The 24,464-nt window shown below is 42.7% G+C and overlaps 4 protein-coding genes across 4 annotated transcripts; 3 read left to right on the top strand and 1 right to left on the bottom strand.

Annotated features, from left to right (window-relative positions):
- Positions 1-2,076: 2,076 nt before the first annotated feature.
- On the bottom strand, positions 2,077-9,182 carry zgc:136872 (uncharacterized protein LOC678524 homolog). Its single transcript, XM_068752233.1, has 21 exons — positions 8,946-9,182; positions 8,442-8,511; positions 8,129-8,247; positions 7,875-8,008; positions 7,625-7,799; positions 7,143-7,217; positions 6,491-6,576; positions 5,515-5,589; positions 5,228-5,388; positions 4,905-5,071; positions 4,591-4,602; positions 4,289-4,497; positions 4,171-4,213; positions 3,973-4,038; positions 3,796-3,853; positions 3,635-3,696; positions 3,447-3,515; positions 3,205-3,283; positions 2,554-2,670; positions 2,319-2,371; positions 2,077-2,103 (listed from the first exon to the last, which is right to left on the bottom strand). The coding sequence occupies exons 1-21, from the start codon at positions 9,180-9,182 to the stop codon at positions 2,077-2,079; spliced, it is 2,094 nt and encodes a 697-aa protein (XP_068608334.1).
- Positions 9,183-12,671: 3,489 nt separating this feature from the next.
- LOC137908029 (complement component C1q receptor) lies at positions 12,672-14,513 on the top strand. Its single transcript, XM_068752387.1, has one exon. It carries the CDS (start codon positions 12,672-12,674, stop codon positions 14,376-14,378), a length of 1,707 nt encoding a protein of 568 aa, XP_068608488.1. The 3' UTR covers positions 14,379-14,513.
- Positions 14,514-15,654: 1,141 nt separating this feature from the next.
- LOC137907684 (thrombomodulin-like) lies at positions 15,655-16,695 on the top strand. The gene has a single exon (XM_068752040.1). The coding sequence runs from the start codon at positions 15,655-15,657 to the stop codon at positions 16,693-16,695; it is 1,041 nt and encodes a 346-aa protein (XP_068608141.1).
- A 2,369-nt stretch (positions 16,696-19,064) lies between these two features.
- Positions 19,065-24,147, top strand: gnmt (glycine N-methyltransferase). The gene is made up of 6 exons (XM_068752131.1): positions 19,065-19,297; positions 20,896-21,023; positions 21,169-21,282; positions 21,431-21,573; positions 22,601-22,722; positions 22,972-24,147. The coding sequence occupies exons 1-6, from the start codon at positions 19,065-19,067 to the stop codon at positions 23,141-23,143; spliced, it is 912 nt and encodes a 303-aa protein (XP_068608232.1). The 3' UTR covers positions 23,144-24,147.
- Positions 24,148-24,464: the final 317 nt, after the last annotated feature.

A 24,464-nucleotide genomic window follows, 5' to 3' on the forward strand; every position in this document is an offset into this window, starting at 1 on the left:
GCTGCTATCTGCTGGTGCTAAATGAGAAAGGAATAAGTTCCAACAGGAATTATATCTGGAAAAGTGGCCTCCCGGTGACTGAATTAAATCATTAGAATAGATTTTATTAAATATCTAAGCAAAACAAATATGGAAACAATTTGGATTGAAGACATTTAAGCACCTTTCAAGCAGACATTTATATCATAGTGGTATTAAAATCATTGGAGAAACTGGAGTTTGATGATTCAGCGGCAACCCGGGCTGAGATCAGTTCATTTTTAAAAGCTCTCAAAGATGTGTTCAGGTGTTTGTGGGAATGTGGGAAAAATTTCATGTGTTTCTCATACATTCACAAGCATTTTTTGGCTGCATTATTATTTGAGGTCTGACTCGAACGAGGAGTTCAGGGACCTTAACGTTATCCTGCAGCTGTTATAAGATACATAATAATCGAGATTTTGATTTCTCGGGACGATGAGAGGCTGAGATATGCAGGCTGACTATAAGAGGCGTGACATTAAAAATATCATGTTTATTTACAGGGCCTTGTCACTAAGCTGAAGAGAAGATCCACGGATTCCTTCTGCTTTTATAATCAGGATCAGGGAAGTAACACTAGCTTTGCTTTCCTTCTTTATATTTTTAGGATTTTTGCTGATCTTTTCTTTTTTCAACATAAACATAACTGAAATGAAAATATTTTTCGTATTATTTCATGATTATTCCGTGATGCTTTTTTTATGCTCCTACACTACTAGTTTTTCTGTACTTGCCAAATCTAGAAATGAAAAAATAATTAATGTATCATTTAATAGAACACAAGTTAAATGTTGTAGAAACCTCAGAAAAATAAAACATTCAGGTAAACCATAAAAAGTATATAATAATAATAATAATAAAGTTATTTTCTCAGTCTGTTTATCTCTGTTTTATTTTATTGGTCTTCCTTTCAGAATATTAAGTTCAACACAAACATCTTTTCAACATAAATGCACTTTAACAAATAAATGGCAGTGAATTCAAATCTCTAGTCTTTCAAATTAATTCTGAAACTTAAACTGAAGCAGTCGCCCTTTAAATTAAATTGGAGGAAGGGAAATGTGGTTTTCACTTTTATTATGCCTTATTTTTTAGCTCCCTACATAACATAAATGATAAAGCAATCCTGGATCCCGTCATTTATCCATGTCCATTCTAACTAATGATTTCCCTGAACCTAACTTTATCAATTAAGTATTGATAAGAAAACAGCATCCACAAGGGTCCACTCCATGCCTTCTTTTTCTGCATGCACTTTTCTTGCGATAAGTTACGGTTTTCCGGATGTCGTCTATGTTATTTTCACGTGTTTAAGAGCATTTGAGTGACAATGACAATAAATATCACATCTTTGATTCTCCTCACAGTACTGCCATGGTGTAGTAAAGAATTATGCATATATTAATAAATGTCAGTAGTGGAAACAAATCGTTCCATTCTCATGCAAGTTTTTTTTTTATATGAAATAGTTCTTGATTTGTGTGCATGCTATATTTGCCCAGATTAGGTATTCAAAAGAGATTAAAGAAATATCCACACACACGAAACATTCTAAACTAACATTCAATGCGACTTAAATCCTACAAATCTTTAAAAAAAAAACACTTTACTTATAAAACATGCCCATCAGGGAAGTTTTGAATTGTAATTTAACCTTTGGATGCTGACATGCTTACAGTGTCACTGCTAATGCGGCTACATGAGTTGCACGGTGAATGTAGTCATTATCGTAGCTTAACATGCTAAATAGAGCAAAGGACTGTAAGCCGAGCTGTAACTAGCAGAGCATCTTAGGAAGGTGAAAGAAAAATGGATGAACAAGCAATCTGCTTGATGCGTGCTACAAATGCTTTCATCTTTTACTTCAAACGCAGTTTCAGAATTGAGCATAGATGTAAACACTTGCAGCTTCAGTTCGAATGAACGCAGTCATGAGACACAGCCCTCCTCCAGTCAACAGTAAACAAACGTGTCCCGCGACAGGAAGCGACCTCTGCTGCCTCTTATTGCCATGTTTGCTGCTGCACTTCCAGATGGATACTCTTCGCTCTTACGCTATGTGTACATGGAAAGGTAGAGCCACTGCAAGTTAAAGAAGGATGGATTAAACTTGAAATGTTCAGTTCATTGGGGGGGGGGGGGGGGGACATTTGACGCAAGTCAGATCTTGCATTAAAGTGCAGCCGTCAGACAATTTAACACTGATTGTTTCAGATCAACAGCTGTGCAGTTTTGTAAAGATTATTAAAATGCTAGACTGATTTTGGATTTTCATAAAGTCTTAAAAGTCTCATTACCTCTGATTCACGAAGGGTCATGTTGTTTCCATCGGATATCTGTTTGAAGATTTCTATCGGGAAAGACAAATTGTTACCTCCCTTCAGGGCGCGGCGCCGTCTGTGTTGACCTGTCTCTGCAGGTAGTGCACGCCTGTAGTGACGCCTTCGTGCACAGTGAAGTGCACTCAACAATCTGTATATAAAATATTCACGAGTCTAAAACGTCGTCACGCTGTCGTCCACATTGACTTACGGGTCATGCATCTGAAGCGAAGGGCCAGACTGATGAAGGATTCCAATGTCACGAGTCCCGTGGCGCTACTGTAGCGCAGTCCCATCACATGCAGCAAGTCATCACTCACTCGCACTCCTGACCAATAGGCATAGAGAGATTTGGAAGATTAGCCAGTGCAGCATGTTGTCGGGGAATCTGGGGGAGCCACACGCTTAAAGCTGGCTTATCCTGAGTGACTCAGAAGAAGACGTTAACATTTATGTATAAGAACGCCTCAGAGACTACTGCATTGCTTTCCTCTCTAATCATCCATTTGGTTTGCTACCCCGTGTGAATTCGGGATCAATCACATATAGTCAGGACAGAGACGGAGCAGAAGAAGTCGTGTGCCTTAGACAGCGGATGAATATAGATGGAATCTCCAAATCTTTTGATATGAGCTCCCTGTCAGCTGTTTGATTCAAGATAAGTGAGAGACAGAAAAAGTGATGACATTCATCTCCATTAGAGGCGGCTAATATAAAGAGAGTATAAAAATACAAGCCGCTTCCCCACAGACGCCCCAACACACCTCCATAGACTTCCCTGCGTGTTATGACTTTAAATTGTGATAAGGGAAATAGATCTGTTTACAACAACAACAACAACAAGGAGCGGTTGATCATTTACCTGTAGCCATGATAGCTTTCTTGAGCATAATCAGAGACAGTGCTCCAGTTTCTGAAACATCTGTGCGAATGAAAATGTCCTGGTTACAGAACAGAAAGTCCGCGTTAGCGCAAGCTGATATTTGAAACTTCTTGTAAAACTGACAGAATGTAAATGAGCTGTTTACGTCTTTGCATTTCATTTAGAACTCAGGATTCCATGTATTTGTAAAACATTTCTGACTCTCATTTGGCTCCTTTTACCTTATATGTGACTATCTTGTTCCACAGACGATGGAACTCCTCACCATTCAGCTTGCCGCTGATGCTTGTCTAATTCTTCATTAAGGCGATAAAAACCATTAATAGTGCAGGCAGGTTTGAGCGGGCATTCTGCACAGGCTGTGCGAGAGTCCCAAAATGCAACACATTAATATCTAGAAAAAGGATGCATCCATCAGAGCGACCATGCTGCGGCAAGCATCAATGCTGAAGCCTCCAGATGTGAGCTCTCCTAAACAAGATAAAAAATAATATTTATTTAGCACCATCATTTTCCTCAAAGGTTAGTCATCTTTTTATTTTTTATTTTTTTAAACCCTCAAGTCCAAACCTTTCAGGATTTTGTCATTTATGAGCTTCTGGAGCATCTCAGCATTCACCTCCTCATACTGGGAATGGCATAAACACAAGGAAAGTGTGGATGCGCTACATTCGGCCTTTGTTGGGTCACTCTATAATCAGGCAGAGATGCTGCAATCTGACACCAAAAGCAAGTCACTCTCGTTACCTCGCCAGCGAGCTGATGGCGCACGTCTCTCTTATGTTCATCATCTGCTCCATTTTTGACCTCCTCCTGCAAAAGTTGAACTTCTTTCACTTCGCAGATTAATTCATGTACGTGGCAATATTTTTATTTATTTATCACATACTAGCAAAAAACAATCCCAGTAATAAAATTAGAAATACGCTTCACAATCATGCACACCTCTTCTTCCGTATGTCTGTAATTTCGTCCTCCAGAAGTCTCACTGAAGGGAAAGATAAATATTGGAGTGAGTTTTGAACCTTGACCTTCAAATGTAGGCTAAATTAATAAGACTTACTGGACGTGTGTCTCCGCCTTAGAGAGGATGGTCAGGATGAACGAGGCCGTCTCATTGGCCTTGAAGGTGGATGGAACTATCAGGTATTCGCCAGCCTCTAGCTTTACGAGCTCCATCACCTCCCGGGCATTCATGTACGTTTTAGATTGGGCAACGGGAGTGTGGCTGCTGAAGAAAGAGGCCGGGAGCTTCCCCTTGTAGTCCCTGTACTGCAATACCAGTATGTATAAATATGCGTTTTACTTCCATGCACTTTACATCAATCTCTCTCTGCATGCATGTTGCGTGAAAATGTTGCTTACCTCTCCAGTTAGCTTGCAGGAAATGAGAGGAACATTTATGTGAGAATTGGAAACAAAGGTTAGCCTCAGTCAGTGACAATGCGAATCCAAAAAGAAAAAAACTATTTAATGAAAATTAATGATATTCAAACAGTTTAATTTATTCATATTCGAACAGGTTTGAGAACTAAGAGGTGAGTGAATACTTGGCATATTAAGATGATTTATTTGTAAATGCTACCTTTTTGATTCAACCTCAATGCGATGGTAATAACATGATTGTTGGTGGTTCGATCTCGCTTCGCAATGGATTTGCCTATTTTTTCGACACGTACCTCAAATATAGACAATCCAATGTGGAGATTCTGGACCAGGCGTCTGTTCCTCTTGTCAGGCTTTTGCATGAGAGACACCAGCATGTTCTTTTCACCCTGAGCTGAAGCACATTCTTCATTTAACTGGTCGATTTTGACCCGATACTGTGGATTTGTCCAGAAGCTGTCTGGAAGTTAAAAAAGGGAAAAACATTTTCACAGAAAGATAATTCTTCTCTCTCTCCCTCTCTCTCTCTCTCTGACATCTAAATGACTGAAACTGTTACGGTAAATTGGTTTTCATATATTTGCTATATGGTACAATCCAGCTATCTCTGAGCCACCTCTGTTATTGATGCACCCGCCCGCGGTGGTTCCCGCCACCCATCTGCCATCATAGAAGGAGCTCTTCCAATGACAAGGGGAACCCACGTCGAGGAAGTCTGGACACAGGCAGCAGATGTCGAGATCGTCGTAGAACTTACGGAAGTCTTCCATCGACATCCTGTCAACATCAGAGGTTGGGAGCCACTTTACGTAAAAATACAGTTTTTCTTATTATTAATATTATTGACAAACATTGTAGTACTCAGAATCCTTATAATTATTATTTTTTTCTCAACATGCTCACCAAAACTCTCCGTCGCTGCGGACAGAAAGGCACATCTCCCGATCCTGTGGACTCACGGTTTCCCACAAATGGGAACTTCAGATCGGATTAATCACAGGAAGGCAAAGGTTAAACTTGATTTGACAGTACCGGTTTATAATCTAACATATTTATAATGTCAATCAATGCGCTGCTTGCTTTTAAACAGAACAGTGCAGCACATTACTGTAATGCTCAGCCCTGACTTCTCCCAACCTGCTTTAATGTCCAGACTGGTTCTGGCAGTTTCCAGTCGAGACCTGTAGCGTGGGATGGAAAAGCATGCTGGCATGTTTTCATGAAGCCTCACGATGACTTTTTACTATGACAAGAACTGCGTCTCCTTTTGTCCAGGATCAAATCGTGTTTAATCCGATGTTCCCAGTGTGAGACAAAGAGGCACGTTTCCAAATCTCAGATCCTCGTTGGCATCTTTATCACAAATTATTATACGGCCGTCATGTCTGCTTTCAAGACAGGTTCTCTAGGAATTAGTCATGTGAAAAATTAATTATTCTGCTGTTATATTCAATTCAATATGACGCACACTTCAAATTTGTCTGTCGGAACTATAACAAAACTAAATGTGGATATGCTTTCCTCAAAGTGTTCCGAGTCTCAAGAGCATTATAGTGCGGGCTTGGCCGTAGCATGGAAGTGTTTATTCTTCTATAAATCTCTACAGGCTCAGCAGGAAATCTGCCAAAACTAGTTTGTGTTTTTCTTGAACGCTCCTTAAGAATTTAGCGTAAATTAGTGAAGAAATCCTTTTGATGAGGTTAGAAGGCCAAAACGTTTAGCGTGTTGTTCATTCATCTTAACGGATATAATTGTTGCAGCATGTACAAAAACAGAGTGTTAAAATATTCCCGTCTATAACAGGGAGCAGAGCTCCCGTGTGTTAAATGAAACTGACTCTAAAAAGTCAGCATCCAGGAAGCAGCGTGTTTGTCCTTACTGATCGCTCCAGTCTCCGTTCCACTCTCCTCGGCCCCAGGGATTCCACAAGCGCACCAAGCTGACCACTTCCCCGTTGCTCATCGTCTAGCCCAAAGAACAGCCAGAGTAAATGTTTGTTTCCTGTTTTCTTATTGACGCGATATTATTAAACACATTATTACATCCGTCGCTTTATCACAATTCACTTTCTGCAGAGTCACTGTATCGCGTATTTTCCACTAAATTTCTGTTATTTTCATTATTTTATTAATAAAATTAGCAGTTTCTAGCCTAAGAATGAATAAAATAGGAAAAAGATAGTAATTTTGTTTGATAAAACACAACACGTACGCAGCATTGCGCCGACGTCTGAAGAGCTGTAAAGCGCTCATTACTGAACAGCTAATTCATCATCATCGTCATCATTCAAGTTTCATTGCAGCATCTTCAGAGTTGAGGGCCCTGCTCCGCTCTCACATATTAGTCTAGTAAAGTATTGTCATTTTATCTGCTGTACAGCAGGAGCCAATGTCGGGCTCTCATCATCCTAAATGAATCTTTTGCAGAGGTGACCTCTGGCTGTAGCTTTGAGGCCTCACGGCTAGTATTCATAAGATAAATGATTGAACTGAGCGTGTTTTAGTGCTCCTTGAATAGCAGCGATCCCTCACCTGTTTCACACCTGTGACGGTGTAGGCGTGGCCTTCGACCACTCCATTTGACAGCACAGTGTTGGCAGATGTCTCCTAGAAGACACAGATGCAGAAGATGGACTGGAGCCACCAACCTCCAGCATAAACATGTCGACGACTTGAACCGATACCCTCATCATGACTATATTCATGATGAATAAATAAATACCTCTCCCCGAATAATACAAGATAAAACAAAACAAATGGCTAGACGGTGCATGTAGAGATTCATCAGCGCAGCAGAAATGTTTCAGTCTCCGGAACTAGATACCAAAATTTATTTCATTTTTTATTTTTATTTCATTTCAAGAAAATCCAACATGCATCGGGTAAGATGACTCTTGTGATGCCTGAAGAGCAGCAGCTTAACCTTTATGAAACACTCGCTCATCTGTTGGACAAACGTATCAAAAATAAATAAATACATGCTTGTATATTTTTGTGGTTATAATTGTGCTCACCCCCTGTGGAGTACCACAACTCATCAGTGACTTGGATTGCCCTGCTCTGAACATCAGCTCCCACAGGTTCGGAGGAGGGTCCGACAGCTGGATACACATGTGAACGCCCCCGGTGAAGTCCACCATCGCCTCCGCGGGAGTTCCAGCATTCATATCGGTGTAGGATCCGCACACCCTGGCACAGATGGGTGTGCAATTACTTAATAATGAGCATGTAAAGGTTGAGGAACTTTTTTTTTTTTCTCCGTACTTCGCATAGGCTTTCTCCAGCAAAGCAGGCCAGAACTCGGCCGAATCTTTAGAATGTACAAAGATTAGTTTCCCATTGATCGTAGGCAGCTTGTCGTCAATGACGACGTCAACCCATCTTCCAAATCTCCAGAACTGAGTTGTTGAGGAAGGAGAGAACAGATGGATTTCTTGCAAAATGAAATGTAAAAAAACATATACAATTAATTTAACAGAACCTATGGAAAACAGGGTTGTCAATGACTCTTGTGTTACCCTGAAGTGGAACAGCCCACAGTAGTCCTGATCAAATGTTTGCTCCTGGGGAATAACCTGTGCAAGGATTTCCCTCTGGAACGTCAGCGCTCCGATAGACGCAAGAAACCAGCAGTCTCCTGAGCAACACAATGAGCAAGGCATTGTCAGACAGGAATACTAACCTGGCAAGGGAACAAAACTAATTACAGGAGACAAAGTGCCATGGCTGCAGGTGCAACAATGTGCTTCCTGCTTACATCCCATTGGCTGAAGTTGCAGCTAAAACAGACTGGAAATAGTTGGAAGCCAAAATGACTGAATGAATTCATACCAATCACGCCTTGGCCAAAGTCAAACCTGGAGAACCCATCAACAGCAAACGACGGTCTGGAAACGAGTTTCTGAAAATTATTAGCAACACTATGATGATGAGGATGATGAAGAAGAAGAATTGTCATTACAGTATACAGATTTGTACAATGAACTTGCATGGTTAGAGTGGAGAGTTAGTCCTGAGCCAGACATTCGAAAGGGCAGCACGGTGGCGCAGCGGTAAGCGCTGCTGCCTCACAGCGAGAAGGTCACAGGTTCGACTCTGTGAGGGGTTTGCTCGCTGTCTGCACGGGCTCTCGCCGGGTTCTCCGGCTTCCACCAATTAGGTGAATTTGTAACGCTAAATTGCCCATGTGTGTGTGTGTGTGTGTGAGTGAATGATTGTCTGTCTGTGGCCCTGCAATAAACTGGCAACTTGTCCAGGGTGTACCCCGCCGCTCGCCCGGTTTCTAACCCATCGGCATCTCATCTGATATGGGATCGCTTCTGGAGAAACGCTCACCCCCGGTCTCTTCCACTCCACACGTTGCAGGTCATCGGGGCTCAGCACCCCCTGCCCAATGGAGTTCTTGTCTGGGGGAAACATCTCATCGATGTACCTTAGCCTCTGGGTCAGGCAGTACTGTTTCAGCTGCTGGAAGTCTTGACTCAGGAACCTTTCAGGATTGGCCATGGTCCCGAAGCCTTTCATCGCCTGACGCTCCTTTATGATCCTCATGCAGACACCCGGCGGAGGCATCGTGCTGCTGTTTCAGCACCGTGCAGGAAACCAAGGACAGTCATGTCAAAATCTGTTATAAATACTGAAACAGAGTATTTAATCCACTCTAGCGACAAGAAACCATACATCGACTAAAGAAACAAAAACCCAACAAATATGTCCAAAACAACCACCAAAGTTCATGTACACAAAAATAGCAATACATTATATAGTGCGTGGAAACATCATGAACCTCGCACAGCTATGACATCATCACAAGCTGCTAAACTAGTGATTCAAGCCTGTTTCATTTATATGATGATCCTTGTCTTACCTTGACATCCAGAGAGAGAAGCTGTTGCACCTGGCAGATCTGCAAACGGGGAGAGAGAAAGAGCCGCGCCTCTGTTTTTATACCTGGATATGCCTGAGCCTGCTCCTGTTCCTGCTGCATGGGGAGTTTCTGCAAATTACACACCCCGTGAGTTTAATTATCACAGCTCAGAGAGCGGGTGACATTCTACTTCCGTAAGCCCAGACCAGTTTCCAAATCGTGTAATTATTGCACAAAAAAAAGCAGTAAAGTGTCAGAATTTAATTAGTAAGTTATTTTAGTAGTCCTTCTAACAAACTGCATAAAAACATTTCCTCCTGGTCAGTTTCCCGACAACTCAAGCTGCAGCAGCTTGTTCAACAATAAATGACCTTTATCCTCACAATAAACGGTGGAACATGAAGCTGTCGCAAGGAAAGACTTTCCTCTGTATTCCAGTGTTTGTGTTCACTCAAGGGCGTTGGCCGCCTTGCAGAACTAACCGCGAGGGCAACAGTGATGTTTGCATAGCGCAGAGCCAGGATTGGTGCCGATTGAACACTATTTATTCAAACAAGTGGCATGCATAGTGCACTCACAGGCGTTTCTATGGCTCTTCAGGTGTTAAAATGAACATAGCAGATACTGAGATGCAGATTAGAGTGAAAGCAGACGTTCCAAAAAGCCCAACCCGCATGCATTACATAGACATAGAGGATCACACGGGGAGAATATGCACAACTGTCACCATAGTGCAAACAGGAATGCATGAGCTGCCACAGGGGTTGCAGGAAAAACATGTCAGAACGTCTTATTCGATGCGCTTCCTCTCAATAATTTAGAGCAACATCGTCAGGTCTCCATCTGGAGCTGCAACATCCTTTTTAAAACATTTGTTAAGTCACATTTAGTTTTCTGTGTTTTCAAACAAAACTTTTATACGCACATCAATCCTAACATGATGCGATGTCTTTTGCTGCTTCAGGATTTTTGTCAGGCTTTTTCTCAGACATGCATTTAATAGGAATTGCACTTAACTGCAAAAACCGAGCTGATACTATCCTCATTAAACTAAGGATAGAGTAACGGATAAGCTCATAGATGTGTGCCCGAGTCAGGAATCATTGCTTGTCAAAATGTCAATTCCCTTTCTTGCTTTATGTTTTTGTCGCAGCAACAGTTATGTTACGTCTCCTGATTACTCAGCCTTTTGCTTTGGCTTCACTTGTTGGACTTCCTGGATCAATCTCCCTCTTTACAGAAATTGATTGCCTGTTAACTTGGATTATTTATTTATGAACCCACTGGAGTTCAGTTTTCCTCTCTTCTCTTTGTTTGTGCGTTTGTCCCGAGTCTTTTGCCTTTCTGAAATGTCACACTAAAATCTTAGCGGGCATCTCAGGTTGGTAACAGCCTCATCTGTTACTGCCAGCTGAATGCTATTCGTATCATCGTTTATGTGTGCAACTGATTGGACGATTGATCAGTGAGATGCTGCCGTTCCCCCTTTGAGCTGTGTTCATCCACCAGAGGGCAGTTTAAATGGGGTCCGCTCACGTTAGTCCGTAACAGTAGTTGGAGACCGAATAAAGAAAGCCCCAAACGACAACATGGCACAGTCTTAAAACTTCCCAAATGGTCCCAAGATCCATCCATCCATGCATCTTCAACCCCTTATCCGGGGCCGGGTTGCGGGGGCAACAGTCTCAGCAGGGACTGTTGCTACGGGTACGCAGGTCATGGCAGCCCCTCACCCTATGCCCTCTCCGCACGCTCTGGGGCCCTTATGCATATATATGCATGGTGTGTGGTGGTTTCAAGGGGCCCTTGTACTCGGATGGGGTGTAAACGGAATGTCATTGTGTGTTTGCAGTGTAAAATTATAAGCTAATCTTATCTCTTTCATAAAATGCAGCTCTACTCTGGTCTCCTGCTAAATCAACTCCACCCACATGAGTGAATCATACAATAAATACTATTTTGCCCCACCTGCTGTGAAAGTGGTGTAACTACAAAATGGTGAAAAATGACGCTGCAGAGTTTCATTATTATAATTATTATTTAGATTACGCTGAGAAATGTAGGCCCCTTTTATAGACTCATAATAGTTAGTTAACACTGTAGGACAATAGTCTTTATTTAAAATGACAGGATGCGCTGGATCATCATGCAAACTGAGCATGGCTGGAACAATGTGAGCCAGTTTAACAGTGATTCTGTTCCAATGACGTCATACAGTGGCAGCGGTTTAAACGTGATAACATCAAATGGAAATGGAGTCAATTGTTCAGGGACGTCTTTGATGCGGCCTCTGTTTGGCTCTGGTCCGAGCTCAGCGGCTGGAGGCCTGTCTTTGTGTCCTGCGCTTGTGGAACTTCCTGTGGTAAATAAAATAAAGGAGATGCCGAAACGTCTGGATCCACATCACCGTTTTCATCCACAAACACGTCAACAGTACCGCCGTGCGATAACGACAACAACCCCCTTTAGATCAGCTCTTCTGCTTATGGAGGTCACCGCTTCAGCAATCTAAGCATGACTGTCTCTTAAGAAGCGTAAGCACATAGTAATATATCAGCAAACTGCACCTTTAATGAGATCTAGTGCATGAGTGTCTCTCATCATTCTCATATTCTGCATCTAACAAATAGATTTTAAAAACAATTTGGACCTGTCTTCTGCAAGAATCTGCTTTATGAACAGAACAGCTATAAATAATGATGTTTTTCATGTTTCTGTGGCAGCAGGATGACAAGCATCACAGGTTCACGCCCCACAGCAGCTATTGTGCTTCCATACACAGGGTCCATTAATGTCCAAGTTCCTCTGGGGCTCTGACCCCTTTATGTTCCTGTATTGTAAGGCAACCACAATTAAAGGAGTCAGCGTTAAATGCCTGAAGCCTGCCTGGGCCGGAAACATCTGGAGAAGCAGTCTAAACACTTCTAAGTCGGCCATTGTTTTCTGTTTCCAAACGGAACGGGCCGGTGGGATAAAAAAAAAAAAAAAACATGAAGCCATAATTGCCGCTCGATGTGTTTTCCGTCTTTAGTTTGTGTCTCTAACAGGATGCATGAGCTTGAGTGTTAGTTTCAGACGCAATCCACAAATCTCTGGAGCTGGCTGAGAATGGAAAACTGCGCTGGTCCCATTTTACCTCAAATCTTACAGGGAGCGGCTGAATTTCAACTGTTTTGTTGATCTCTGCTCCAAGTATGGTGTTGATTCTTCTACTGCTGCTCGTCAACAGCGTTGAGGGCCTCTCTGGGACCGAGCACGAGACACTGTGCGTCTCCGGCGTCTGCTTCACCCTGCACATGGACAGGACGGGCTTCGAGAGCGCCCGGCAGAGCTGCGTCCACAATGGAGGGTACCTGATGACGGCGAGGGGCCGAGAGGAAGAGGACCTGCTGCGTTTGCTTCTCTCGCAGATCCAAAGGCCACGTCAGGACAGGGTGCTCAAATTTTGGATTGGGTTAAAACTGCACAGAGGCAACTGTGTGTCAGCCGACAAGACTCTCAGGGGGTTTAAGTGGGTGTCGGGCGAGGAAGAGTCCGGCTACTCCAACTGGGACAAAGAACCCGTCATCACGTGCATAGAGGAGAGATGTGTGAGGGTTCATTACACCTCGTCAGGCGAGAGCAATCTGAAATGGCACGCCGGATCCTGCAGAAGCCCCAGTTTCTACGCATGTAAGTTTTACTTTCAGGGAATGTGCAAACCTTTGACTCTGCTCGGCCCGGGGCAAATGACCTACACTCTGCCCTTCTCAGAGAAGCCGCAAAAAAGTGCCATGAAGTCGTACCCACTTGGAACGTACGCTGAAATCGCTTGCGCTGACCAACAGTCTCACTACTCAGTGTGCGCGTGGATGGACGGCGTCTACCGCTGGAACGCACCTGGCCCGTTTTGCAAGACAGGAAGGCAGAATTGCTCAATAAACAATGGCGGGTGCGAGCAAATCTGTCATCAGGAGGCGGATGAGGCTCGATGCGTTTGCAGGGAAGGTCACAACCTGGGCGAGGACGGCCTCTCGTGCAGGATGCGGGACTTGTGTGGCGTCGACGCCTGTGAGCATCAGTGCGTTACGGGAGACTCTGGATATTCCTGCAAATGCCCAAATGGCCTCAAGCTGCACGCAAACCAGCGCAACTGCTCCGACGTCGACGAGTGCCAATCGCAATCCTGTGGGCGCCATTTGTGCGTAAACACTTACGGAAGCTACACGTGTGTGTGCAAAGACGGCTACCGGATGGTGTCGGGGGAGTGCGGTGACATCAACGAGTGCCTGCAGTCGGCGTGCGAGCACGGCTGCGTTAACAGCATCGGCTCCTTCTCTTGTTACTGCAATCAGGGCTTCGCTTTGGTGGGTGGCCGTTCGTGCATCGACGTAAACGAATGCGTCAGTGGCCCCTGCCAGTTTGAATGCACAAACACGGAAGGGAGCTTCTTGTGCACGTGCCCCCGGGCCTTCCTCACGGAGAACCACGGGCGGACCTGTACCCCAGACGCGACTGGAATGTCTGCCGCCATGTCAGAAAGCCCAGCTGATGAGGACGCGCGGGAGAACTTCACAGAGTCTTTGAGCAGAACCACGGTGGAGGTCCAACACCAGCCCCCTCACACCGACACATCGCTTCCTGACCCGGTGAACACCACCCACGGCGACCGGCGAAGCAACATGACCTCCCTGACAAGCGTCCCTAAAGCGGTCAACAGCCGGGTGTTGATCTGTGTTCTTGGTTCCGTCATCCCTCTGCTCCTTTTAATTGCAGCAACTCTGGCTGTTGCAATTTTCCGGTGTAGCCGGAAAAAAGAAGAGAAGAAAAAAGCCGCTACGGACGGCTACTGTTGGGTTTCCAGCGGTTTGGACCCACGTTTAGAGAAACTGTATGAGTCCATCTTGACTGACGACCTTTGACGTGACAGTGATGGAGGAGACTTGGGTCCTTTATTGTTATTTATGTAATTTATGTCACTGTAACCTCCTCGGGTTAGGAATCGTGTTGTTATAAGATACATATCAAACCATGAATCAGGAAAAGAAAATGTATGTCAGAATGTATTTGTCTTTAATGTAAAAATATATCACACAGAAAATAGGAAGGAGTCAATATTAACTAAAAAAAAATAAACAAAGTAAATAAAAAGGGCAAATATTTGAAGTTAATTTTTGTGGCAATTATGAAGGTCAAGGTCCAATGTCTTCGTTCTTTTTAGATTTTGAGTCATGTCTGCACCACTGCCTGTTCACTAAACGATCCTGAGCCCAGAACGTGATGCCACCATCAACATGACGTCAAAAGATCATGTGTTAGAATAAAATAGGAACCCTTCACTGGCATATTACTCCTGGTCGGTGCATTAAAATCTGTCATCTTTAAAAATAAATGGAAAAATTCAAAGGTATAAAAAAATAAAAAAATATGTCACAGGAATAGATCAACTGTAAAAGGGGAGAATGCGACAACATTAATTTACATGTGGACAATGTTTGACTGTAAATGTTTCTTTGTAAAAAAAAAAAAATCAGTTGACTTTGCTCTTCAAATTATATGCTGAATATAAAAATGGTGGAAGAAATATTCTGATTTTTTGGGGGGCCCTTGGCAGCAACTGGTATGCAGTACACTTATCTTTTTATCTGTCTCCTCCACCTACCAATAGATAAATCACTATTTATTCACTATATTGCTCTTTAAAGCTGGGTGTGCGTCACATTCATGGAACAATTGAATTACAAAAAATATATACATACAGGCATTCACATTTTAAATATAGTGGAGCAGCTCAAAACTGCGTGAGGATACGGCTCTTGACAAATGCGTTACATTTCCACCATTGCTGCAGGCTGCGCTGGTGTTTCTGTTCCTGGATGGAGTTGATGCTGTAAATATCATGTCATGATAAATATGCTTTAAGACTAAAATAAATAAATGGTTCTGAATTACAATCCTCGCCTTTTCCAGTGTTGGGGGGGGGGGGGGGGGGGGCAAACAACCAGATCCAATTTTATCTCTTTTCCTTCCTGTCTTTGTACAGAGGGGTGGGGCTTCCTGTATCGGTAGCCACTGGGTCTACACTCGCCACAACTTCACTGAGCCAACATGACAAGAAGATCTACCTCCCCACCTCTCAACCGTGTTTGTGCCACAATGAATCCTCTGATTTGTCTTATTTTCGTATCGCCTATAAAGATGTGCTTTTGCATGCTGCAGGCCGGTGCCTGCAGGCCATTCTGCACCGGCAGCGCCTGCATAACTTTAAGCAAAGCCAGGGTGGACTTTAACACAGCTGAGGGAGCCTGCCACGCCAGGAACGGAGAACTGGGGACATTTCAACCTGAGATGGAGACGAACGTCCGCGACGTTTTGAGCCAAGAATCAAACGGCGACTTCTGGATTGGACTGCGATTACCAGCTGGGGCTTGCAGCGACCTCTCGGCTCCTCTGAGAGGCTACGAGTGGACCTCGGCTCATGCTCAAGCGGGCTTTGTGCCCCCATCCAGCACCTGGAAAGAGAGCGTGCAAGTCTGTTCCCCACGCTGTGTGGCGCTTTCTCACGATCAAAAGTGGACAGAGAAGCTGTGCTCAGACCAAACTGAAGGTTTTCTCTGCAGGACGACGAGCCGACATGCGCGCCAGGTGCAAGACTTATCAGATTCACATTTCTTCCAAAGCTCTGAAGGCTGCTTGCCTGGTCCCTGTCAGCATCACTGTACAGATGTGAAAGGAGGCTACAGATGCTCTTGTTACAAAGGCTACATTCCAGACAGCAAGGACCCCAGGCGGTGCAAAATGCACTGCGCACAAAGGACCTGCCCGGTGGTGTGTGACGATCCCCACCAATGCTTCTGTCCCGACGGCTTTTTGAACACCGAAGCAGTTTGCCAGGACATTGACGAATGTTCGATGGACGGTTGCGACCAGGATTGCAAAAACACATTTGGAAGTTTTGTGTGCTCCTGCGCGGAGGGCTTTGTGCTTAAAGAGCAGGTCAAATGCATCAGGTCAGCTCCTAGTGCGACGGGACCTGCTCAGCCAGCCGCCAGTAATAATACAGTGAAGGGCTCTGCTGGTGCTGCTGCTGGCGGCTTCCTCTGGGTGTGGATTTGTGTTGTTGTGGCTGTCATCGTGTTAATAGCGGCACTGAGGCTTTATGTCGTCAGACGGCAAAAACGAAGAGGCCCGAACTCCAATCAACAGCCTGCTGTCCCCGTGGAAAACACTGAGTGTTAACGTCATTGAATACATTTGACTTGCCGAGTTCTATTCAGCGCTTTGTTTGGATTCCACACTTCCAAGCAGCTCTACCTGTTATTGTCCAGAATGGGGCTCAGAAGAAGTTTATATTTTAGTTTCATGTGTAAAATCTTCCATTTAAAAGAATTATAAAGTAAAACTATAGAATTTGCGAGGAGCCGCCATGCTCCAGGTTAAAGGGACTTGAGATGTGCCGTCTCCCTAAAATGTTGACTGGATAACTTCAATCTACTATTTCAGGTTAACTTCTTGACATGGATGTTTGTGTGTATATGCATGTAAAATAGTTTTGCAAAACTGTAATCCTTCATATGAAACCATGTCAATTCACAGGAACGTCATTATTGTCGTCAGAGCGCCATCTGCTGTTCATTTGAACGCAATGAAGATAAAGAGAAACCGTCTGCTGTACAAAGTTTTGTGAGGGAATGGAGAATAATCGAGAAAAAATAAACATTAAAAACAGATTTAATTAGGACTGTAATAAGTCACAGCTGAGGTATGTACAATGAATTCATTATATATTATGTTAAAAAATATAATATTAAAATATAATATAATAATCTAAAATGAAGTCGCTATTTATTATTATTATTATTATTATTATTATTCTGAAAGGAAATGGATAAAGACTATAAAGCTATTTTTTATAACAGAGAGAGAGAGAGAGCTTACAGGTCACTTCTCGCCTCGCTCATTGAGCAGAAATATTAACCGTGCAGGCTGACATGACATGAATGCTCAATGTCAAAACCCTTGACCTGAATTCCTTGTATGAATGTCACACATTGTGTAATATAATTATTATTATTATCATGCGGTGAGGTTTTTGGCTGGCGAGGTACTGACTCTGTCAGAGTCACACTTACATGTTTCTCACACCAGCTTTCTTTCCACACACATAATACTTGACGTTCAGGTTTAGCCAAGCAAGAACATTAAATTCACAGCAGCTGAGAGCCTGTTTGCTCTGAACTCTGCTCTTAAGTTGCCATTGTAACGCCACAATTCATGCACATTTAATACAAATTGAAGTACATACACTGCATATACTTTGATTTTTGTTGTGGCCTGTATATTATACAAATATATAATGCACTGTACAGCAGTGTGTGTCTTACCTTTATCCCATACGCCGATCCTTCTGGACAAAAATCCATTATTTTTGCCTTTTGCCACTGTGACCTCAGGGTTAACCTGATTCAATGACTTACCACGATGAGTCTGAACTGGAAAATTCCAAAACCCACAATCATGATTAACTTTTGCCTTTATCTCTTTCAGTCTAGAGTTCCTCTGAAAATACGAACACCAGATAAGACTGCTGTTGCACTCCAGCAAATGAAGTGCAGTCAGAAAGAATTTAGACGCCGACACATTTTCATTGTTTTACTTCTGGTATACTCATGATGTACATAACTGAGCCTACATAAGTTTAATTTAAGAGCGTGAAAATGTTCCAGTCAGGCCCGTACAGACCAACTATAAATATGTCAGATTTACCTCATAATATCACGTTTGGATGCAGACAGTGTGTATATGTAATAAAGTAGGCGAGTGATTTATACAACCAGGCCCGGAGGTCACCGGCTGTGACTGATGAGCCCACCTTTAAACCTTTAACAGTAAATGTGGCATCATCATTTTAATCAGCCAATCACAGCAAGAGGAGTTCACTTTGGGGGCGGGAACTCATAAAGAAATGTTCTGTATGTGAGAAACTATTCTTCTTTGATGACAGTTAAATTACTATTTGATTTTCAGTTGGTTTCAGTGTCATATTCAAACATCATGTATGCTTTTCATCTTTAACAAAAAAACTTTGTTGTTGAGTAAAATTTCAAATAAACTTAGACAGACCTAGAACTTTATCATTAATTGTGATTGTGTGTGTTTGTATGTGTGTACACGGTATAAACCTGCTGTAACTTAGGCTTGTACCGGCATACAAAAAATTAAAAACGCATCTATTATTCGTCATTAAATGTTGCGTACTGTGTAATTGTTACAGTAATTTTTACACAGTACGCAGTATTTCTGGTAAAATAAAACTTTTAAAAACTAAAAAGGCTCAACAGTGACGTCACGGACTGCCAAGCATGTAAACACGGAAGTAGGGGGAGTCATTTTTCTCTGTTTAACCAATAAGAAAGCAGGCGTCGCACATCGCGTAATGCCATTGGTTTAAAGTTCCATCTGCGTCGATGTTATAAATAACAACCGAACGAGCATGCGGCTTCGTGACGGATAAAGTGGCTGTCTGCGGATACGCGTTCAGCGTTCGGCGTTGTGTTTGCGTAACAGCTTCGTCACCTGCCGTGTAACAGGAGCTAAGAGAATTAGCCATGGAAGCTAATTCAAGCAGCACCATGTCGGTCGACAGCGTTTTTAGGACCCGCTCTCTCGGCGTGGCAGCCGAAGGTCTTCCCGACCAGTACGCCGATGGCAAAGCAGCCAAAGTCTGGGAGCTATACATCGGAGACACAAAGAGTAGGACGCAGGAGTATAAGAACTGGGTGGTGTCTCTGCTGAAGGAGCAAGGGGTGCGGAGGGTGCTGGATGTAGCCTGCGGAACAGGGTAATGTGAAGCGACGCGGAAGGCTAAGCCGAGAATCAGGCTCTCGCCAAACTCCGTTTAAAAACTGGGTCGATTTTAGACATTCCTTTTGTTCATCGAACATTCCAGTCCTAATGCAAAACTTTCACAAAATTCCTATATTTGTGCACGAATTCTTTAGTTCGGCATTGCTTTCTGTACACCAAGTCTATATTATTTACTTTAAATATCAATGTTCTTTTTCTCAGTTGACAGCTTGCAATGTATAACACACTGTACTGCCAAATGATGTGCAGAGTGTCCATTATAAACATTATAAACACTGTCGATTGAAAGAGTTGTGCAATATGAGCTGAGAATTGACACAATAATCGTCCAGGGTTGGAAATGTCTGTGACCGTTTATAAAACCATTCATATGTGTTTGATAGACAAATTTAAACATGATTTTAGTTCATTGATTTCATGATATTTTAAATAAAGTAGTTCATCGCACATAATGAGGTAAGTTTGGTTTAGCTGGAATTTCAACCGGCTAACTCTTTAAAAAAAGAAAAACTGGACAAAACCCGGATTAGTCCAGAGACTGATGAATGAAAGTGCAGAGTTGCACAGCAGCCGTGCTCCTGCGTCCATGAATGTGAGCAGAGACATTACTTCCTGCAAAGCTTACTAAGACTTTGTTACAGCGATTACACAAAAATAAATATATGTTTAAAAAGAAAATGCATTGATTTCCACAAACATGATAGAAGAATTGGGCAGAAATGATTACAAGCAAGCATACTTTAATAGATTGTCTTGATATTGGAAGCATTAAAAAAAAAAAAAACTACCTAATCATGACAAAAATGGAATTGAACATGTGATTGGTGAAGGGCGAGACGTAGCCCAGACCAGCTAAATGTGTGTGTTAACCTGGGGGGGTGTTGTCCTCATCCTAGATTGAACTAGATGTTGATTCATGCACTGAAAAGCAGATGTGAGGTCAGTGCTTGGGGTTGGTTCTGGGCTGCTGCAGGGAGCTTCAACTGGTTCCCAGCCTGTTTACTGTTCAGTTGCTGATTGTGCATCTGGGACAAGGACAAGGCCAATGTTTGAACCCGGACAAGAAGACAAGTTGCAATATATTTCGTTTGTCCCCCCCAATTTACCTCAATTGCTGTTTTTTGTCTTTAATAAAAGGGGAATTTGTGAAGGATAAGAAAGAAATTAAAATTTATTGTAAGATTTCATTGCATGTTCAGTGTTACAGCATGTGTTGCTCTAACTGCAGAAAGTACTGACTTTTTCCTCCTATGCTTAATTAACGTTACACATTTAATGTATAATTGTATGACAATCATATATTATCATTCCCTCCATTCAGCCCAGTCATTTTTTGTCTCAAAAGCCAAGCCTCATCTCATTCGACTCTTTCTCCTGGGTGTGTGTGTGTGTGTGTGTAGTAGTATACTAGTATTAGTATATGTAGTAGTATAATAAAGGAACACTTATTATGGTGCCGGGTTTGAACCTCTGTGGCCTTTGCCCTGCTTTAAACTCGTGTTGAATAATTGCCAGTTCATTGATATAGATTGACGGCACACCTATTTGCTGATCACACGTCATGTGTTCCAGGGTGGACTCCGTCATGTTGGTGGAGGAGGGCTTCAACATGGTGAGCGTGGACGCAAGTGACAAAATGCTCAAGTACGCGCTGAAGTCCAGATGGGAGCGGAGGAAAGAGCCAGCGTTTGATCAGTGGGGTACTGCGTCCCTCTTCATCTTTATGTACTCTTTATGAGTATTTGTGCATCGGATGGAAGTCCTGCCGTGTTCATCGGCACCGACGCGCTCATGTTTACCTCTTCATCCTTTAAGGGTTTTTTTTTTACTCCTCCCTCTTCTCAGTGATTGAAGAGGCCAACTGGTTGACGTTACCGGAGGACCTTCAGAAACCAGGTGCTGGGTTCGACGCCGTTATCTGCCTCGGCAACTCCTTCGCCCACTTGCCTGACTTTAAAGGTACATGAGAGAGAAAAAGGACAGATTATCTGGGATTCATTCCAGAAAGTAAAAAAAAAAAAAATCTGTCCTTGAATCAATGCTTCCAATGACTTGGCTTGACTCAGACCAGAACAAGCAGCGTCACACTGGAGTGATTTGTTTTCAGGGGACCAGAGCGATCACAGGTTGGCCCTCCAGAACATTGCTAGTATGGTCAGACCCGGCGGACTCTTCATCATCGACCATCGCAATTATGACTACATCCTCGAGACCGGCCGGGCGCCACAAGGCAAAAACATTTACTATAAGGTAATAAAGTCAATGGAGTTTATGGGATGCATTTCTGACACGCTGCAGTCTTATATGTTGAATAATTTAACGCCGGCATAACTGTATCATCCAGCAGTTTGCCGTTGGTGGTTTTATCTTTCTGATATTTAAGAAAGTTCTCAAATATATCCATACTTGTTACGGAACTCGTTCTTTTCCTCTTTTACACTCAGACAAACAGATTTGGGGTTTGTTTGCTGTTCGGGCGTCAGACAGGGATCCTTCACAGCAGAGCTCCGTGCTGTTAAAAACCATCGCGTAACCCTCGCTTATAACATGTGTTATAACAGGGATCTGATTTAAGTAGTTTACTGGTGTTTAATTTGTGACTAAATGCATCAAAGATTAACAGAGACATGACCTATCATTTTTTTGAGATAGCATGTTTTTGTGTGTGTGTGTGTGTGTGTGTGTGTGCGTGTGTGTGTGGTTGGTTTATTTATACCAACCTTAGCAGCAGCATTCTCCTAGCCCAGGCTCGGGCAAGCTACGGCCCTCTGTTGGCTTTTTAATCCGGCCCGCCGAACTTGTCCAAATTATATAATTCAATTAAATCTTATTATAATTAAACCCCATTCATTGTAATTGTCGGGTATTTGTTGTATAATGAGGGTAGGCTGGCCCAGCTCTGTAGGAAAGTTATGGCCGATAACTTTGCTTGCGGTTTGGTACTTCACAAACAATGAAAGTGACTTGAATGAATATAGAAACGTAAAGACAAAGCAGCAGGTGCAAAGAACTGTGAGCCGCATTTCATTTACATCTCTTTTTTCTGCAAGCACTGGTCTAAATTCCTTAATCCAGCAAGAGCAGGCGCTCTGCAGACGGAAGGCGTAAGCGTGAATACTAAACCAACAATCATGAGCTGGAGCTAAATCCACTGCTTAAAGCTCCACCGTCTGCTCTGGCGGTATCAGGAAGAGTCAGTCGGGTTTCAGCTCTGCTAACTCGGGGCTCTGTAGCACAGAACAGGAAAATATTTCAAGTGTTTCTGAACTCTTTGCAGAGTGATCTCTCCCAGGACATCTCCACCTCGGTGCTGTGGGTCAACAGTAAGCCTCACATGATCACTTTGGACTACACTATCCATGTGCCCAAGGCCTCCGTCAGAAGCCTGCCTGAAGTAAGGTAGGTCGGCGGTCAGGAGTGCAGAACTCTGGGATGTTCCGTCCATCCTTTTCCTTCTAGATGAGAGGATCGTCTCGTCTAGAAGGAAATGGTAGATTACCGGTAGATATGATCACGTTCTGTCTTACTCTGTGTTATTATCGTCTTTAATGTTTCTTGAATGATTTTGCATTTGTCTCCCGGGCCTTGGACTCCTTTCCCACTCATTAGATTCGCTTTTAATATTTTACCTTGTTGTCATCTTCGTAGTAAATTCCGTCTGTCCTACTACCCTCATCGCCTGGAGAACTTCAAGGCTCTGCTGACCGAGGCCTTCGGTGGCAAACTGGAGCACAGCGTCTACGGAGACTTCAAGACGTACGTCCCCGGAGAGACGCAACCGCCGTGCTACTTCATCCACGTCTGCAAGAAGACAGTCTAAACCCCGCCCGTTAGCATGATGCACGCACACACACACACACATACACAGATCCAACCTGCATGGAAGATAATTTTTTACAGTCCATAAATTTAGCTAAAATTCTATTTAAATAATCTAATTAGATTAGAACGGAACTTTTTTTTTTCTCTTACCCATCATGATATTTATCCATCTAGACTGTGAGCTCCCTCTGGATAAATATACAGAGTATTTATTCATGGAGCCAAGGCCGACTCAACAAGCTAACCTAAAGAGGAAACGATTCCAGAATGTGGTTTCTCAATAGGACTTGTGGATTATCTCGGGGTAGCGGCTTCTCTTGGTGTAGAGGATTCATTTGGCTTATTTTTTTTCCCCAAACTCAGTTGGGAAAATGTATTCCATATTCACCGGACCATGTGTTGCATGTTTTTCTGTTTTCCTTCTCTCCATTTTCTCCTCCTCTTCTTCGCAGGCGACGTGTTTTTAAATATCCTTTGACGGGTTTCTAGTACACATAATGATATACTTCATTAATTCACAGCAGTGTACTCAAATATTTTCTGAATCTTTCTTTGGATATTTCTGACAAGAGTCTTAAATGAAGCGTCTCTGTTCTGTAAATTGTTGCTTTGTCAGATTTCCATTAATCTCAAATTGGAGGATGGACCAATACATTTGGGTGCTAATCAGGAATTTTGCTTCTTTCACTTTTTCTTATTTTTCTTTAATTTCTCAGGGACACATGGATCTTCTTCTTTCTTTTTCTATCAAACGTTTTTAAAGGGGCTGACCTGCAGTTGGATGCAGATTTAAATAAAAATCTATTCTTGAGTCACAATGGTTCCGGACTAAGAGATTGGCGGAGGTGTGCCGTCGAGTTTGGGACTGACATCTGCAGATGACAGGATGTTTGTGTGGATCTGAACGTTGTGTAAGCTTAAAGCAAAACTGTAAAAAAAAACAAAAAAAGAATTCATAATTGATAATGATTATTGGAATTCTAACCCTAACCCTGCACAAAATAAAACATTTTGAAATAATTGAATATCATTTTTTATTCTCAGTGTGTGTTTGCCATGTGAGACAGAACAAACTGGTTTTCATGTCTATTTGTTCTGGTTCAAAGGTTGGACTTACTCACATAACACGCTTATGATGTATGTTTGTATAATTTTTTATCAGAAGAAACTATTACAGTTCTTATTCAGGTATGTTTCAAGTTCTAAATTTGACTGGACAGATTGGGCCACTGTTTTTTTTTGTAAATTTTATTTCTTCCATTTAATTTTCCATAAATTTTATGATTATAGTTCCTTTTTGAAGTCATTGAAGAAACACC

This window comes from Brachionichthys hirsutus, chromosome 18 (genome assembly GCF_040956055.1).
Source record: "Brachionichthys hirsutus isolate HB-005 chromosome 18, CSIRO-AGI_Bhir_v1, whole genome shotgun sequence".
NCBI classification, from domain to species: domain Eukaryota; kingdom Metazoa; phylum Chordata; class Actinopteri; order Lophiiformes; family Brachionichthyidae; genus Brachionichthys; species Brachionichthys hirsutus.